The following is a 17,094-nucleotide window of genomic DNA, read 5'->3' on the forward strand; positions in this document are numbered from 1 at the left end:
AGGCGACGCAGAGGCAAGGAGAGGAGGAGGAGGAGGGCGGCGGCGGCGGCGGCGGCGGCGGCGGCGGCGGCGGGCGGCGGCGGAGGGTGACGTTTGGCGCCGACGTCGAGGCTCGCGCGGCGGCGGAGGCGGAGTCGCACGGGCTTGAGGCTGAGGTTGAGGAGGCGCTGCGGAGCGAGGTGGTGCTCCAGCTAGGGCACAGGCAGGGCGAGGGGACCGCCGCGGGCAGCAGTTCGGCGGGCGCGGCGGCGGGCGAGGAGGAGGAGCGGCTGCCCGCTCCTCCGACGGCGTGGGAGGTTGCGGACGCGATATCGTGTCGGGTGGGCGAGGAGGAGTACGACGAGGAGGAGCAGCAGGCGCGGCTGTAGTGGGGGGTAGCTGGGAGGGCGAGGGCGAGGCTGGCAGGGCGGGGCGACATGTCCGCGACACGTCCGCCCAGGCGCTGATGGACGAGCTCACGCCATCTCCCGCATCTCCCCAAATCTCCCCCAATCTCCCCATATCTCCCTATATCTCCCGCCCAGGCGCTGATGGATGAGCTCAACACGGACCTCGACACCCTCGACGATGAGGTGGAGGGAGATCTGGGGAGAGATGGGGAGATCTGGGGAGAGATGGGGAGAGATGGGGAGAGATAGGGAGATCGGCTTGACGATGAGGTTCGGTACTGTGGGGTAGGGGACGGGTTGGGTACTGTGGGGGTATGGGTGGAGGGCGGGCCGCCATCACCCACGAGGCCGGAGCTCCCCCGAGCTCCCCCGAGCTCACCCGAGCTCACCCGAGCTCACCCGAGCTCACCCGAGCTCACCCGAGCTCACCCGAGCTCACCCGAGCTCACCCGAGCTCACCCGAGCTCACCCGAGCTCACCCGAGCTCACCCGAGCTCACCCGAGCTCCCCCGAGCTCCCCCGAGCTCCCCCGAGCTCCCCCGAGATCACCCGAGATCACCCGAGATCACCCGAGATCACCCGAGATCACCCGAGATCACCCGAGATCACCCGAGATCACCCGAGATCACCCGAGGGCAGGTGGAGGCGTACCTCATCACCGACGAGGCCGAGGTCGCAACCAAGGCGAAGGCGTGGGACGAGATGAACAAGGAGTACCTCGAGGCCCAGGCGGCGAAGCAAGCGGCGCGCGAGCAGATGGCGGCGGCGAGGGGGCTCGACGGGGAGACGGCGGAGGCGCTCCTCGCCGCCGGCCAGCGCCGCCGCCCAAAGAAGCGCGCGCGCCGCGGCGAGCAGGGCGGACGCGGCGCCGCGTCGTCAGCGGCGGAGGCAGTCGAGGGCGAGCTGCGGCGCAACAGGCGCGCCCCCGTGCGCGGGGCCGGAGGCGGCCGCGTGCTCTGTCGACCCCCCCCCCCCCCCCCAGGCAGCTCTCCTCGCGCATCAACTACGACGTGGTCTCGCTGCTCGCGCAGTCAGTGCCAGAGGACGCCGCAGCCATGCCCGGCGGCGGCGAGGGAGGAGGCCTGCTCGGTGCCGCTCGGATGCCTCGCCGTGAGTAATGGCTAATTGACAGGAGTGAACTCGTCATCAGGCGGAGGCCTCTCGGTGCCTCTCGGCAGCCTCGCGCCGCCGCGCTCGCCGCGCGAGGAAGAGCGCTTCTCTGAGACGCTCTCCGAGGGCGCCTCGCGCGGCTCGCCCGGCTACTACTGACCGGCACTCTGACCCGGGGTCCACTTCGGCCCCCCAGCCCCTTGTCCATGCGTGCCGTCCTCGCTCTCTCTGCTGTGCATCACAGCACACACGCCCGCGTGGCGGACCGTCCCGCCGAGCTCCTCTCCGCTGCCGCCCCTCGGCTGCACACCCTCTCCCGTAGCGAGGTGCGCCAGTACCTCTTGGGAGGCTGGGAGCGCGCTGTGTTTCCCTATCTGCAGAGAGTGCGCCGTGTTGTTGAGTCCACACGCGCGGCGGGGTGTCCCGTGAGCCGTGTCCCGCTCGCGCATGTGGATGTGTCACTGTCACAGAATTTTCAGAGCGGTCTTTTGTGCTTGTGGCCGGCTAAGTCCGCTCCGGCTTATCTGGCTGTGGCTCTAGTTCTCTGCCAAGTTCTGGCTGTTGTCCCTCGTCAAAATTAGTTTTGTATCGGTACTGTGTAGGGCGGCTGGTCGTGGTGTTAGGGCGGCGGTGCGAGCTGCGACCTCTGGGGGGAGGCGAGGGCCCTAGAGGGCATCCATGCGGGGGGGAGATGGGGTCCCATGGCCCGCCGCAGGCGCCGATTTTTTCGGGATTTTTTTCTTTTTTGCGCGATTTTTTACTTGTTTTCATGGGAATTCGCTGTACTTGCGGCCATGCTATCACGCCTTGCGACAGCCTGTCGGCGCTGCTGACCGTGCCCTGCTGCGCAATTGACCACCTGCATAGCTCGCGGCCTTAGTATCCACCATTCAGTGACGACCTGATCGTACGGCCAGTAGGAAGCAAGGTGTCCTTCCAGCGCGTGCACGCTTCTGACGCAATGCGCGTCACAAGCTGCCTCGGCGACTGGCTGCTGGCACTCTCGAGGCTATGCCTACACAGCCTCGCGCGCATGGGCAGTCATACAAGAGGGACCATGCACTTTCTCAGGAGAGCGCCGGTGCCTCTCTCTTGGACCGGCAAACTTGGTGGTCTCGTGTCACCAATGTGGGACCAGTGCAGCATCGCGCCATCGACAGCTCTGAACTGCGCCTCACCACTGACCGGGAAGGCCGCCAAGTGGGCCAGCACAGGTCGCACATTGTGGCAGCAGTCAGCAGTGCATGTCTGATAGCTAGAGCAGCAGCGTCAGGGTCGCAGGGTCGGATCGTGTCAAGCCTCTCGCCCGGCCGGCCGCGTGCAGACGTCGGCCTGTCTGCTGTCTGGAGTGATCTGTCGGCGGTCAGTACGACCGATCAGGTCGGAGTTTTCTGATGGTTGGAGGGTCTATCTGTATGTACTCCTCGAGATCTCTCCAAATCTGCCCTCTGATTAACCTAGCTTAATCGGGAAGTCGGTGCTAGCGGAGACTAGCGGAGCCGGAGCCCCGTTTCCGCACTGCTGCGCGGCGCACGGTGCCTCCGGGGGCCCCCGCCTCCCCCCAGAGGCTGCGACCGGGTCGCGGGTGGCGGGGACCGGGGTGGCGGCGGCCACAATTTCAATTACGACCCAACTAAGACCTCTTCGTTAGGTCCTAAAACGATAAAACCACATCCTGTTCCTGAATGCTGAAACGTCACCTTCCCGGCACTCAAATTCCCCATTGCGTCCCTTGTGGCGGGGAAAATAGGGGACGGACACTGGGTCACTGGCAACATCGCTCTCGACACCACAGACATCCCGCAAATAAATAAATAAATAAAAACGGACACCTCTCTACTGTGAGATGGGTAAAAAGGAACAGGTCCCCGCCCTTGCGTCATCCCGCACACACGCGAGGAGACTGTTTTTTTTCAAGTGATCTGGCGCGCGGCGGGCTCCCTCCCGGCTTTGAGGGCGTGAAGGGCGGGGGGACAGCGCGGGAGCAGCGTCAGGGGAGCAGCGCGAGCGCGCCGATCAACAATGATTGCCCTGGCGTGCTTGCTTGCCGGCTTCAGCCCAGCAGATCTCCATGGCGGCGGTGGCGGGCGACGCCGACAACATCAACAAGCAGGCGCGCAAGATGCGCACCAACTGGGTCAACTCCCCCCTTGAGCGTGCCAACTGGGTCAACGACGTCAAGAACAAGCAAGCGGCAAACGGCCTCTTACCCTCGGCCCCAGGGCCCCTCCACCCTTCAAACGTACGACCTCGTCGCTTATACCAACAGTGTGCGGAAAAACTCACTCGCACGCCACGTTTTGGCAAGGCTCAAGCTCGATGGGACGCCTCGCCGCGTCAGCAGGCTGGACGCGTCGCCAACCAGAACACTATCTGGGCAAACATCTCGCTTCCCAACAGTGTTGGGATTGCCCAGGCGAATGGGCGGCGGCGGCGGCGGCGAGGGCAGGCGGTGTGCGTTGTCGCGGGCGGTCCGGGCGGCCGCGCCTCCAGAAAGTCGCCGGACTGCAGCGCGATCGAGAGAGGCACGTGGTCAAAGCCGCAGTCGGACTCGAGAGCCGGCGGCGTCTCAGGCATGACCGCGGCGCACACCATCCGAGCAGACGAGACGCGCGGCGGCGCGAGGCGGCTGGCGGGCGCCGTGAAGGCGAGGCCGAGCGTCACGAGGGCGGCGACTGTCGTCATACGTGTACGGGTGGTCCGAACGGACAGCGAGTACGCGATGGCGTGTGCGATGGGGATAATTTCCCCGGGGGAGAACGCACAACTAGCGACGTAGCGAGCTATCTTCGAGCAGCGTGGCGGCATTTAGCGTCGAGGCACGAAGTGACATGGAGACACGTCAAGGGGCACAGTGGTCATAAGTGGAACGACTACGTCGATAAACAAGCTGACCTCGGCAGGAGCGGAGCGAGGGATTGCGGGTTTGCGGCGCGCCGGAGTGGCAAGACGAATATCCCAACGGACGCAGACGACGGGGAGAGCGCAGCACCGTGGGCGACGACATGCCTATCAACGGAGGAGGTACAACCATCCCACTCGACGACATTGGTGATGGGGCCTCTAGCTACGCCGATGACCCACCCGACTCCCCCCCGTAAGCGAACCGCCGCCTAGCGCCCCACCCTCGCCGCCTATTAAAGCGCCCTCCAGTCGTGGAGCAGGGGGTGCGAAAAGTTTCACCCATCGCGCGGGCAAGCTAGGGCTCCAAAAAAATCGCGAAAAGGAAAACAGGCGCGCGCCACCGCCAGCGCGCCGCCGCCGGCGCCCAAAAGAGGCGCAAGGGCGTACGATCCCACAATATTTCCCATGGCTAGTTCCAATTCACTCTGAAAAGCTAATCTTGAAAACGCGTCCAACGGAGCTCCGTGTTGCTCCCAGCGGAATCCCCCGCGCTTCCTGCGGCCATGGCCGATGATACTAGTGTGAGAGGTCATCTGGCTACCGCGAGCGCGACTCAACTCGCCGACGTCGTCCGATGATTGTGCCTCAAAGTCAGCCTCCGGAGGCTATCGTGGGGTCGAGCCGGCGGTAGCCGTGACATGTGGTTCCACCACCCCTCGCAGGCTTTGCCTCTGACCGCCACCGTTCCCAGGCTGCCTAATGGGATGGAAAGGAAGGCTGGGCGAGCGTATAGAAGCGTTCTCGACCTCGTCGTGGCAACCTGCACGGCAGCGCTGGTAGGCGCGATGAGCGTCGTGCCACCTGACCCAAGACGGGTCGCAGGCGTCGTACCGAGCGTGTCGAGACCGTGTCCTGATGTGATCTGCACGGGTGAGTCACGTCGGCGTCAAAGGAGCGACGTGCGACCTGTCAGAGCTTGATCTCCGATCTCAGCGGCGTCGAGTCGTCTCCGGCGCGCGACAAAGGTACATACCCAGGACGCGCAGAGGCAGCTGCGACCCAGCGGAGTGGACGGTAACACACCGCGCCACCTGCTGTGTGTTACCGTCTACTCGGCGGGGTCGCAGCTGCCTCTGGAAGGCACCGAGAGGTACCTTTTTGCGCAAATGGTGACAATCAAGAGGTTTTGTAACGCGGGCTGTGCCATAGTGAAATGGAACTAGCCCATGCTCGATGATGGGTTGAGTGTTGAGAGATACTGGTAACTAGAATTTATCTAGTGTATGTAGGAATGTAGGCGCCACCACTCACTTGAGACACCCCGGGGCCTTGAGCAGGAGCTCCCGCGTTGTATCCGTAACGAGAGAGCCCGCGAGCCCACGTCTTGAGAGAGGGGCGCTGTGTGGCAGCTGCCCCGCCGGCTCACTTCCACCGGAAGTCGGGCGGCACGACCTTGGCCTTGGTGAGCTTCTTGTCGGCCTTGAGCTCGTTGCGCAGCTGCACCGACTCGGAGGCGGGCACGAACCTGCAGGGTGGGCGGGCGGCGGGGTCGTCGACAAGCGGCGAGGCCATTCTCGACCCTCTCCCCCCCCCCCCTCCCCCCTCGCCGCCCTGCCCCCCCTCGCCGCCGCGTCCCCCCCTCGCCAGGCGACCCCGCGCTCGCACTCGATGCTCGAGATCTCCCCATATCTCCCCACATCTCCCCATATCTCGCACTCGATGCTCGAGATCTCCCCATATCTCCCCACATCTCCCCACATCTCCCCATATCTCGCACTCGATGCTCGAGATCTCCGCCTCCGCGGCGGCGGTGTCCGCCGAGACGGCGTGACTCAGCTGCGCGAGCATCTCCAGCAAGTCAACCACGACCACCTGATCATCGCTGACGACGGTTTCATGAGCTATTACCAGGACAATCACGACCACCTGCACAGCGCCGCGGGGAGGATGCCCTCTCTCCGCCGGCGAGATCTGGGGAGATCTGGGGAGATCTGGGGAGATCTGGGGAGATCTGGGGAGATACGGGGAGGATGCCCTCTCCCCGCCGGCGAGAGAGCGGCCTCGGCTGCCTCTCTCGGCCGCGCCGCGCGCCTCCTGCTTGACGCCCGCGCCGTCGGCGGCCGCCGCCGTCTGCTCCATCGCCGCGGCCGCGTCCTTTTGCGAGAGGAAGACGGGTCGCACCTGCGGCGCACCGGAGGGCGGCTGGAGGAGGGAGGCGCCCGTCTCCGCCCCCCCCCCTCTCCCCTGCGAGGCGCCTCCTTCCCCCGCTTGTCGTACGCCAGCCCGTTGACCATGTACGCCGGCAGCTTCGGCGCCACCGGCGCCTTCATCGACCGAACCATCAGCGCCTGCGCCGCGCGAACCTCGGCCGCGTGCGGCGCAAACTGCCACACCATCGTGAGCTCGCGGTTCGTGACCTGCGAGGCGCGCCGGCCGACGCGTGGGCGCCCGCTCCCCGCCCGCCCTCCCGTGCCCACCCCTCCCCGCCCCTCGCCCGCGGCGTGCGCCTGGTCACGGAGCCCCGAGAAGGAGGGCGGCTTCGAGGCGAGCTGGTAGGCGCGCTCCAGGTTGGAGATGGTGATCTTGGCGCCGGACGAGGCGCCGTTCGGCGCCTTGAGCACGCCCTGCAGCATCTTCTGCGCCTCGGCGGGGAAGAGAAACAGCAGCGCCGACTGGTCGCCGCCCGGGATCTGCGAGAGGAACGGCGAGCCGCCGTCGTTTGTGACGACAAAGACGGGCACCTTGGCGAGCTTGGAGCGAAGCTGTAGCCGACAGCGCTTCTGCAGGGCGGCGCTGCCCGCACGCGAGGCGGCCGCCTCGGCCACCGGCGCCGCGATCGCGCCACCGAGAGCCCTGCCGCCCGCAATCAGCTCTGGCGAGGCGACGCCGGCGAGCACCACCGCCAGCGCCGTCGCGATGCGGCCGCCGGCGCCGCTCATCGAGGCGGTGGCAGCAGACGGGCTGCAGATGGAGCGCCAGCGCGGCTGGGCGAGCACCATACCCGGGTATCACGTGCTTGCGGGAGGTGGCGGCGAGAGAGCTGCGAGGGAAAAGAATTCTCGTGCTGTGAAGCCCTGATACAAGAAAAAAATGCATCCGAAGGGGACCCCAGCGCCGGCATCATCCGTAGAGGCACGAGTGTTCGAAGAGAGAGTGGACCTGAGCAACAACATGACCTGTAGGCAAATGATCGGAGTGGGAGTCAGAAACGTGGTCCTTGCGCGAGGGGAGCTCGATAGACTCGAGGGGCCATGGCAAAGTTTCGGTGGCAGCACGCACGAAACAGGATCTCGGCGTTTTCGTGTTGGCGACAAGTAGCGTTCGGCATTGCGTTTTTTGAAGAAATCGCTGGGCAAAGGAAAGAAGCGGGACGAAGAATCATCGCGAGGGACTGCGAAGAGAGATGCATGCACAACATGTATGGTTCTTGCACTTGTGCAAGATTGGGCGTCTTCTGCAGCAGTCCCTTTGATGGGAGGCCCCAGGGTGGGGGCCACCTCGAACCCCTGGCCAGGGATTCGAGCGGAGGGTGCCCCGGATTCATCTATCCGTAGGGCCCCGGTACATTCATTAGAGCTGATCACTTTGCGCAGCAACCGTCGGTACTAGCCCTGAAAATGGATGGCGCTCAAGCGGACCACCGATGCGCGGCCGCCGGCGCGAGCGCGAGGCGCCGGCGAGTAGGAGGGCGCGGGGCTCGCGGCGCAGCCTTGGGCGCGAGCCTGGGTGAAACGGGCCCCGGTGCAGATCTTGGTGGTAGTAGCAAATATTCAAATGAGAACTTTGAAGACTGAAGTGGAGAAAGGTTCCGTGTGAACAGCAGTTGGACACGGGTGAGCCGACGATCAAGCGTCCCGAGCGGCGAGAACTCGAATGACAGTAGCTCGCCCAGCGCGTCGAAGGCCTTGAGCCGAATGGCGCAGGCGATCGGGTGATGGCAGCATGACGTCGGGTTCTCATCCGCGACCTTCGTCTTGGGCGCCCTCTTCTTCTTGCCGCCTGCTGCGCCGAGTGCTGCCGCTGTTGCCGATTCCTCGCAGCGGCTCGCGAGCGCTCCACCTCCTTGCGCACGCGCTTGCTCTCCGCCGCCCTCCGCTTGTGGAACTCGCGGAACTCGCGCTCCATCCGACTCTGGCCTCGTCCTCTCCCTCTGCCGCGCTCCCGTGGCCCGGTGCCTCATCCGCCTGACCCGCGGCATCCTCGTCGTGCTCGGAGAGCATCCAGGAAGCCGTCTGGTGAGGTGGTCGAGCCGCTGGGTGCGACGGCCCTCGGCATTATGGTGCACAACAGGGCTGTTTGGCGTCTCGCGGGCAGGGGTTGGGCGTTGCGCGCACATGAGGAGCCATGACTTCGTCTACTGCGAATTCTTACAGCAGGCGCAGCGGCGGTACACCTCCGGCGTACACCATCGCAACTGGCTCGCCCTCGCCGAAGCCTTCGTCAGCGAGGCATCCCGGCGGGGCGGCCGCTACAAGACTGGCAGGTGCAAGAACCACAAGTGCTGGCGCGAGGCGATTCGGTTCGTCGCAGTCAGCCAGGAGGGGGCTGGCGCCTTCCTGAATGCGATCCCCATGCGGGATGATATGAAGATGGAGACGTGGGCGATGCGCATTACAGTTCAGCGCCGCCTCGGCCTCCCGCTCGATGTTGCCTGCCAGGCGGTGGAGGCGGGCAAGAAGGCGCCAAACGGCAAGCCGCACGAAGAACTCGGCGATGCCGCAATGGTCAACCCGCGTGCGAAACTGCTCAAACGACTCGTCAAGACCCTTCGCTCGGCGTGGGGCATGCTCATCGAGATGGAGCCGACTGCACACCTCAGTTACAGTAACCCAAAACAACCTGACGTGGCGGCGGCGAACATCGGCGAAGGGCATGTGCGCCTCGTTGGCGACTTGAAACTTACGAGCTCGCTTGCGTGCAAGGGTGGCGATCGGCTCGGCTGGAAGGGGGCTTTTGTCGCCTTCGGCAACACCGAGCGGGCGCTGCTCGACTTAGTGTTAGGGCATGCTGCATGGCCGCGGCCGGAGGGGGGGGGGGAGGGGGGGGGGAGACGGAGGATGCAGAGGCGGAGGCGGCGGCGGCGGAAGAGGAGGAGGAGGAGAGTGAGGGGGAGGCGGAGGCGGGGCACCTGTGACGGCCCCCTACGAGAAGGGCGACTACCGGTTCGCGCGGGAGAAGAATTGCGACCTGCGTTTGCTCGACTTCGAGACGTTCGGCGGCTTCGGGAACGGCGTCCGCAAAATTCTTCGGCAGGCGGCGGACCAGCTGAGTAACAAACTTTCGCACGCTCAGCACCTCGATGAGGTCACATGGACCACCAAGAACTGGCACGGGCTGCAGATGCAGCGCTTGTCTGTCGTTCTCCACACCGCCGTGGCGTGGCAGACGGTGAACGAGCTAGCGTGCGGGGACAGCGGCATTGTGCACGGTGCTAAGTGCATTGCCGCTCTTAACGGAGTCGCTTAGGCGGCTCCGGTGGTGTGCCTGTCTGTGATAGTACTAGCACGCGCCAGTTCGCACCTGTGTCGAGCCTGTCTGCTGTGAGAGAGACTTATTTTGTTTACATTCTTCTTTTGCACAACACCTGGTGTACCTGTGTTAGTGCCAGTGCGCGCCAGTCCCGTGCCCAGTGTTGTGCGAGGGAGCTTTGTTGTAAAATTCTTCTTCTTTTTTGAGAGCGCCTTCGTTGTTAATAATAAGACAGACAGACGGACACTTGCTGTAGCCACATGACACGCACACACTCACACCGCACCGCACCCGCCACCCCGCACCCACGCCCCCCCCCCCCGCCTCGCCTGAGTTGGAAGGAGATGGGAAGCTGGAACAGCCCGAGGAAAGGAGCGAAACAAACACGTATGGGAGGTTGAAATCGTGCACCACGCTGCCCGGCGTTTCTCACTTTCCGGGACAGCCCCGCCCTTTCGAGGCAGGAAAGTGGTGGCTACCCCGTACGTCCAGCCCACTACGACCCCCTCGCCGACCGCCCGGACTAAAATTCTTCTTTTGATCAAGACGCCAGCCTCTTACGAACATGCCCGTAGGTGAACCCGTAGGTGAACTGCAAGAACCAAACTTATCAAGAATTCAACGAAATGAACTCTCTCTTACCCCTAATTGTTGCTATTCTGACTGGGTTGTAACAAAGTTTGAACCACACGCGCGGCGCGAGGCCTTGCGCCCCATGCGGTACGGGGCCGTGAAACCCATCGCCTGGGGGTGCTAGGACACCGAGAGACATGATCCAGAAGTGCCAGGCACACCCACAGTGGTCAACACGAGAACGCCGAAATCGTGACCTCGGAACGCGGTCACGGCAAATCTGACTAATCTGTAACAACCGTTAATACGGATGGCTCACGCTGGCGCATGGCCTCGCCGCTGCTACCCTCCCGACCTCAGGTGAGCAGACAAGATCCCCTGAGCTGCCGGCGCTCTCTGATCGCCCGGATCGCAACTGCCGTGGCAAAACTGCGAGCTCCCGAGGACGTCTGGCGCCGAGTGCGTCTGGCACCGGGCACGGAAGCTCGCACTCGGCCGCACGCGATAGTGCTGCCGCGAGAGCGCCTGCCAGGTACGACATGTCTCGTGTAGACTCCTCCTGGGTCATGGTCGGTCATATGCAGGACGGCCAGAGTCGCCCACATCGCCTACGCGGTCCCGAGTGTGGTCAGGCTGATACACCGCGACTCAACGGTTGAGTGCGGCCAGCGCACACAAAAGTCGTCGACTGCGGCCTGGCGCGGTGATCATAGGTGCTGGAGACCAGGCAGTATGAGCCTGTAAATGGGCACGCATGAACTCGGTACCTACATTCGCAGAGGCCCGGCAAGGATGGGATCTAGTAGAGTGATTGCGCACTGAGACCGTGCTCCGTGGGTCGCTGGAATGACCTGAAAGGCATCCTCAGTGCCGCTGCTCGACTCTCCAGTGTCACAGCCGATGCCTGTGACCTGGTCACCGCCGCACGCAGGTTGAGATCCGCGCCTCCTCGGGTGTGCCCTCATAGACAGCCTTCGGCGGCGCGTAGCGATGCGAGAGCCGCTCCTACACAGGCGTGTACGGTGAACCACCGACGGATAGAGCACAGATCTATGGTCTCGCCGGCAGCCTCTGAGGTCGAGACGAGGCTGCCGGCGTCGCCGCTGCAGCTCTGGGCATCACCTGCACAAGCCAAGCAGACTTTGTTACAAAAGCGGAGGCGTGTCGACGCGCCGCGCGCTCACATACTTGGGCTCCCATCTCGGCGCGTGCGAGTCAAGGCCGAACCGACTAGCTGCCGCCGCGGCGGTTGTGGCTGGGCTGCAGGCAGGCCTGTGGCCGGCGCTCGGCAAGCTGTGGCGCGGCGCCGGCGCAGCGCGTGTTACAAATTCGGCGGCGATAGTCAGATTTCTTTGGCGAGTCAGAATAGCAACAATTAGGGGTATCAAGAAAGAAATGAAGCTCGAGGCTCGCCGGGTCTGCTCCAAGATGCGCCGCAGCCGCCGCAGCCGCAGCACCTCGACCCCGTCTGCTGGCGAGCCTGCTGCGAAACGGCGGCATGCCGGCAGGGCGGCTGCGGACGGCGGTGCTGCGGCGGCAGCGGTGGCCGATGTCGAGATTGAGGATGCTGACGCAGCGTTGGTGGCGGCGGCCGACGGCAGCCATGTCGAGCGCGATGACGCCGACCATGTTGCCGGTGAGGCTGAGCGGGAGTCTCATCCCGCCAACCGGCCGCGGCGCGCTTCCAGCCGAGCAGTCAGCAGCGCCAGCGAGGGCAGTCGACCCGTGCCAAGGGTGGTCCTCAAGCTTGCGGGCTTCGAGGAGTGGGCTGCAGCGCGGGTGGGCGGACGCAGCGGCCAGGGCGTGGCCTCGACGGCGATGGTGCCGTTCGAGGCCCACCCCGAAGAGGGGGAGGGGGAGGGGGAGGGGGAGGAGGAGGAGGAGGAGGAGGAGGAGGAGGAGGGCAGGCAGGTGGAGGGCGGGGCGGCGGCCGAGCGGCTCGCGCCGCGCTGGAGCGTGCCTGTGGGTCCGAGCTGGCGTGCGTACGGCAGCTTCGAGGACGCGGGGCTGGACGTGGTCCACCGCGGCGGGCCCCTCGACCCGGCCACGCCTCTGCCAATCGACGGCGGCGCTCCCGAGGCTGCGAGCTTCTGGCGCGGCGGCGGCGGCGGCGGCGGGAGCGGCGGCGGCGGCGGCGGGAGCGGCGGCGGCGGCGGCGGGAGGAGCGGCGGCGGCGGCGGGAGAGGCGGCCGCCAGCCGCAAGCCGGGCGGATGCACTGCTGGCACCCGGTGCCGTCGGGCGTGTATGCGCACGTGCTCGACCAGTGGCGCGACTTTCGGCGGGCGAGCGACGCGCATCTCGGCAGCGGCGCGAGGGAGGGCGCGGCGAAGGCAGCTGCGGGGCGGGGGGCGGCGCGGGGGCGCGACGGCCCTCCGCCCAACCTGTGGGAGTGCGTGTCCGAGGAGGAGCTCGGCGGGGTGGTGGGGCCGGCGGAGGGTCCCGCCGAGTCGGACGGGGCCCTCCGCCGCCCGCAGCATCCCGGCCCGCAGCAGCCCGAGCCAGCCGGCTCCGCCTCCGCCGCCGTGCGGGCGGCATACGCGCCGCGCTGCGAGCCGCGCTGCGCGCCGCGCTGCGAGCCGCGCGAGAGGGCAGCCGCCGCCGCGACGCGGACGGCGCCGGCGGCGGACGCCCTCCTCCTGGCCGCGCCGCAGAGAGACCACGAGCTGTCGGCGGTCTTCGAGCAGGCCGCGCAGTGGAGCTCGAAGGGCGTTGTCTTCAAGGCGCTCTCCTCGTTGCAGTACCTGAAGCAGCAGCAGCAGCAGCAGCAGCAGCGCGACGAGCCGCTCGCCGACGACACTTCCTCGCCGCTCGCTCTCCGCCACGCGCCGCCGCCCGCGCCGTCGTCCGCCGCCGACCTCGCCGCCGCGCGCCGCGCGACGTACCTAGTCGCGCCGCCAGAGGGCGTGGCGGCGGGCGGCACGTTTCTGGCCGAGGTGGCGGGGCGGCGCCTCCTCCTCCGCGTGCCGGCGGCGTGGCGGGGAGGGGGCCTCGCGATGCGGCTGCCGCCGCTGCAAGAGGACGGCGCGGCCGACGTGCCGCGTGTGCCGCAACTCGACGCCGCGCGCAGCCAGGGCCCCGCCGCAGCCGCTGCAGCCCCCTCGTGCGCCGGCGACACGTTCGAGGCGCGCGCGGGCGGCAGGTCCGTCGCGGCCGGCGGGCTGGTGATGGCCGCCCTCCCCGCCGGCGAAGGGCGCGCCGCCGAGCTGGTGGCGGTGCCTCTGCACGCGCCGCTCGCCGCCGGGGGCTCGGTCCGCTTCTCGCCCGCCCCGCTGCCGCACCCGCTGAGCGAGCCAATCGGCACTGGCCGCCTGCCCGAGCCGGTGGCCGCCACTTCCGCGGTGCACGCGGGCCAGCAGCGCGTGGCGGTCAAGGTGCCGGTGGGCGGCAGCGGAGTCGGCAGCGTCCTGCTCGTCCGGGTGCCGCCCGGGTGCGGTTCACGGCAGGATTGCGAGCCCGTGGCGGGCGGCAGCGCGCCCACCCTCGCCGCCCTCGTCGTCCCCAGCGCCGGCTGCACCAACCTGACCCTCCTCTGCTCGCCGGGCTGGGGAGACGCGCCCGCCGGCGCCACGCACAGCCCGCAGCCCTCCTACTTCGAGGCGGAGGTGCCCTTGCAGTCTAAGCCCGGCGAGTGGCTCCTCGCGAGCGCGGGGGACGGCCGCCTGGTCAGCTTCACGGTGCCGAAGGAGCTGCCCGCAAGCAGGAAGGTGGTGGTGCAGGCGGAGGCCTCGGCTGCACCCGCGTGGCGCGGCAGGTGCGCGAGGGCCGTCTGAGCGGAGACCGCCCGCCGACCTATCTCTCTCTCTCTCTCTATGTGGTCTCTCTATGAATGTGCGCATCTACTTGCCGGATGCCGCCATGATGTTCCTGTGTAATGATTGTGTAAAGCCGTGCTGTGTACCCTTCAAATTCAGATCACCTAAAAATGGTACCTGGAACGCCCGGCTGACCGGAGAGGATAACCAGAAACCACGGCGCGGGGTGGGTCGGAGGGGTGTGCGAAAAGGCTCACTCTGTACCTCAGTCCTCACGCTCCTTAACTTCACTCACACTGCTGCTAGTTTCTTTTATCAAACATCCATTACGTACGCATTAGGAATCCTATTCGTCTCCTTCCTCGCCACGTCAACGGAGCGGCGGCAGCGACTTGTACGCCTCGGTATTCTTAATGGAACCCCAGCAATTGTGACCGTGCACGCTTTGGCAAGCATAACTGTAGCCCCAAAAATTCGTGCTCCACTTGGCGAACTTGCCCGACCGGTCGATTCGGGTCGACATCGGGCAGTATGCCTCCTCGGGCAGCACAAGCACGCGGAGCCGGGGGTGGACCCCCCTAGTCCATTCAAACCACATCATCTCCTGGTCGCCCTGTCGCACTTCGGGCTTGGTGTTCTCCCCCTTATCCGGTCCATCGTCGAGGCGGGTGTGCTGCCGCCAGAGCAGTCGTTTCGCTGCGCCCACAAAGAAGCTGCGCACGTCAGCTGAGGAGCTGTTGAATGCAACGATGCAGCTGCATAGAAGCGGGGCGCTGTGATTAGCGAAGGGTTGCTTCCTTCGGTTTGGATCGAGAGGCGCGGCCACGTCGGCGACTGAAAGTGACTTGGCGAGTAGATTGTGGACAAATGTGGGCTCCATGACGAAGACGTCGCTGTCGAGAAAGAGGGAGCGCTCAAAAGGCGAGAGGAGGTAAGCTGAAAACTTGCCCAGATAGAAGATGAGCATGCCTTCTTGTGCGCGTGCGTTGTACGAGGTTTCGTTCGAGGTGCGCAGGTCATCAATCAGCGCCGCCAGCTCCGGGGCGGTGCGCTCGCCGCGTGTCAGAGGCACATGCAAGTCCCACAGGTGCTGAGCGTTAGCCGCCTCCAGCAGACTGGCTGCCTCGCTGTTATGGACGAGCGCCATGGGGTACATTGGGCTCATTCGTGCACGAAGCAAACGTGCCGCGCCGATGGTCTCGTCAAGCGCGCGGCGCGCCGAGGGGGGGCCACCCTTCCGCTGCTTAGCGACCACTACATTCATGACGACACCAGCGTGCGGAATCGGTGTCTCTGCACCCGAGTGAGAGATTGGTTGGCTTGCAAGACCCGGTGAGCGGGTCGACGTAATCGGGGGTGACGTCGCTGTCCGTGTCGACCGTGCCCTCCTCGGCGTCCGGGATGTTGTCACCATCTGACTCGAGGTCGAGGTAGACGGGGGTGCTTTGCCAGGAGCTGAGCGCCGCGTCGGGCTCTTGCTGGACGCGCTCTTAATCGCATAAGAGCTGTTGCCCGACAAATCGCGCATCGCCGACCACGATTGCAGGATCGTCAGCACAGGCCGAAGGTGTCCATGGGATGCGCGATCCTCGGCAATGGCTCGCTCGATGATGGCGAGGATTGCATGCGCAATTTCATTCCGCATCTCATCGCGCGCACGCTTCTTCCATGCTGTCGGGGCCCGGAGGGAGGCGGGGAGGGGTTGATCGAGGGCAGGGGGCCGTGTGTGGTGGGTGGGGGAGGGGTAGAGGGCGGAGGGGGGGTCCGCCTGTCACGTGCAGGACGGTCGCGCCGGCCTCCACAAGCGCTCGCACGTGCCAATCCCAGCCAAGGCTCGGGGCCCAGCCAAACTTGCGCCAAGGAAAGGTGCGCACATCAAGCGCGCCAATAAGTGCACTAGGATGCCTTGCCATGTATTCGGTAGGCCAAACGCACGACGCGTAGTCCCAGTTGTTCACGCCTTTGCGCCATGAGCCTGTACGCATATAGCGGAGCCAGTCCTTCCCGAAGCTAGTGCCTGGCGGCGCAAGCATAGCGCCATTGTTGAGTTTGCCGGACCACGAGTCGTTGTTTGCTATGTTTGGCCTCCCGTCGGCACGACGCGGAGGTTTGGCACGATCGTGCTCAGTTCCCAACACAAAAACGCGGCAGCGACGATACCTTTGCACGTCCCTGCTCACAACAAACGCGTCACCGTCGAGAAACCAGCCGCCATGCTGATGCAACACCATTGCACGATGGGCGTCCGCTTTGTGGGCAGCCAGCTTCAGCTGCTTTGGCAGGGCAGTCTCATCGATGGCCAACTGCTGGAAGCTGTGGTTTGCGAACAGCATGCCGAAACCGGTGCAAGTGGACAATGCAGGCACATCCTTCCCGACGTGGTACTTGATGGCGGAAGGCTGGAGAAAGACCGTGGCCGCGAGCAATGAGAGCAGATCCTGCATTGGCGGGCAAGTCTCTCCGATCCAAATCTTGTGCAAGACGTTGGGGATAACTTCTGCACTTCCTCCGCATAGTGGTGGCGCTGCGTCGGCAAGCAGCGGCATTCGGCGCACGCACGCGGAGCCGTGTGATGTTGCTGTATGCTGATACACAAACTCTCTTTTCTAAATCCCCTCTCTCTCGTTTGTGAGCACTTGAGCACGGCAGGGGTCCGCCAGCAGCTCAAACTCGCCTCAAACATTAAGCGCGGAAATATCAGCACCGGGACGGCGGCAAACAAAGCTCTCGCCCTATGAAAGTAAATTTAAATGTAGCTGCATGCCTACTCTGGGTGTTCGCCGCCGCTATAAAGGGGGGGAAAAAGTGAGAAGAGGAATGGGGGAGGGGGGGAAAGTGGTGCGTGGTGGGCGGCAAGGGCGGGGGGCGCGGGCGGCCCTCCCCCTCTCTCTCGGCCCTGACAGCTGACTCCACACGACACCCTCCAAGTAAGTAACTCCGCTAAAGCCGTACGACC

The 17,094-nt window shown here is 65.4% G+C and overlaps 3 protein-coding genes across 3 annotated transcripts; 2 read left to right on the top strand and 1 right to left on the bottom strand.

The window, feature by feature from the left end:
• The first annotated feature begins 1,072 nt into the window (after window positions 1–1,072).
• On the top strand, window positions 1,073–2,104 carry EMIHUDRAFT_443983 (hypothetical protein). The gene is made up of 3 exons (XM_005776129.1): window positions 1,073–1,306; window positions 1,372–1,469; window positions 1,540–2,104. The coding sequence occupies exons 1-3, from the start codon at window positions 1,092–1,094 to the stop codon at window positions 1,656–1,658; spliced, it is 432 nt and encodes a 143-aa protein (XP_005776186.1). The 5' UTR covers window positions 1,073–1,091; the 3' UTR covers window positions 1,659–2,104.
• A 3,490-nt stretch (window positions 2,105–5,594) lies between these two features.
• On the bottom strand, window positions 5,595–7,380 carry EMIHUDRAFT_457895 (hypothetical protein). Its single transcript, XM_005776130.1, has 5 exons — window positions 6,851–7,380; window positions 6,599–6,760; window positions 6,435–6,524; window positions 6,121–6,215; window positions 5,595–5,868 (listed from the first exon to the last, which is right to left on the bottom strand). Exons 1-5 carry the CDS (start codon window positions 7,340–7,342, stop codon window positions 5,766–5,768), a joined length of 942 nt encoding a protein of 313 aa, XP_005776187.1. The 5' UTR covers window positions 7,343–7,380; the 3' UTR covers window positions 5,595–5,765.
• A 4,400-nt stretch (window positions 7,381–11,780) lies between these two features.
• Window positions 11,781–14,156, top strand: EMIHUDRAFT_116218 (hypothetical protein; the record flags this gene model as incomplete). Its single annotated transcript, XM_005776131.1, has 1 exon — window positions 11,781–14,156. One exon carries the CDS (start codon window positions 11,781–11,783, stop codon window positions 14,154–14,156), a length of 2,376 nt encoding a protein of 791 aa, XP_005776188.1.
• Between the last annotated feature and the right edge of the window lie 2,938 nt (window positions 14,157–17,094).

The sequence above is a fragment of the Emiliania huxleyi genome, assembly GCF_000372725.1.
Source record: "Emiliania huxleyi CCMP1516 unplaced genomic scaffold EMIHUscaffold_283, whole genome shotgun sequence".
NCBI classification, from domain to species: domain Eukaryota; phylum Haptophyta; order Isochrysidales; family Noelaerhabdaceae; genus Emiliania; species Emiliania huxleyi.

Coding starts and splice junctions, on each gene's coding strand:
- EMIHUDRAFT_443983 (XM_005776129.1), top strand. CDS start 1,092: ATGAACAAGGAGTACCTCGAGGCCCAGGCGGCGAAGCAAGCGGCGCGC. Junction 1,307..1,371: donor GGCGAGCTGCGGCGCAACAG/GCGCGCCCCCGT, acceptor CCCCCCCCCCAG/GCAGCTCTCCTCGCGCATCA. Junction 1,470..1,539: donor CGGCGGCGGCGAGGGAGGAG/GCCTGCTCGGTG, acceptor ACTCGTCATCAG/GCGGAGGCCTCTCGGTGCCT.
- EMIHUDRAFT_457895 (XM_005776130.1), bottom strand. CDS start 7,342: ATGGTGCTCGCCCAGCCGCGCTGGCGCTCCATCTGCAGCCCGTCTGCT. Junction 6,216..6,434: donor GCGCGGGCGTCAAGCAGGAG/GCGCGCGGCGCG, acceptor AGCGATGATCAG/GTGGTCGTGGTTGACTTGCT. Junction 5,869..6,120: donor GCGGAGATCTCGAGCATCGA/GTGCGAGATATG, acceptor CCCACCCTGCAG/GTTCGTGCCCGCCTCCGAGT.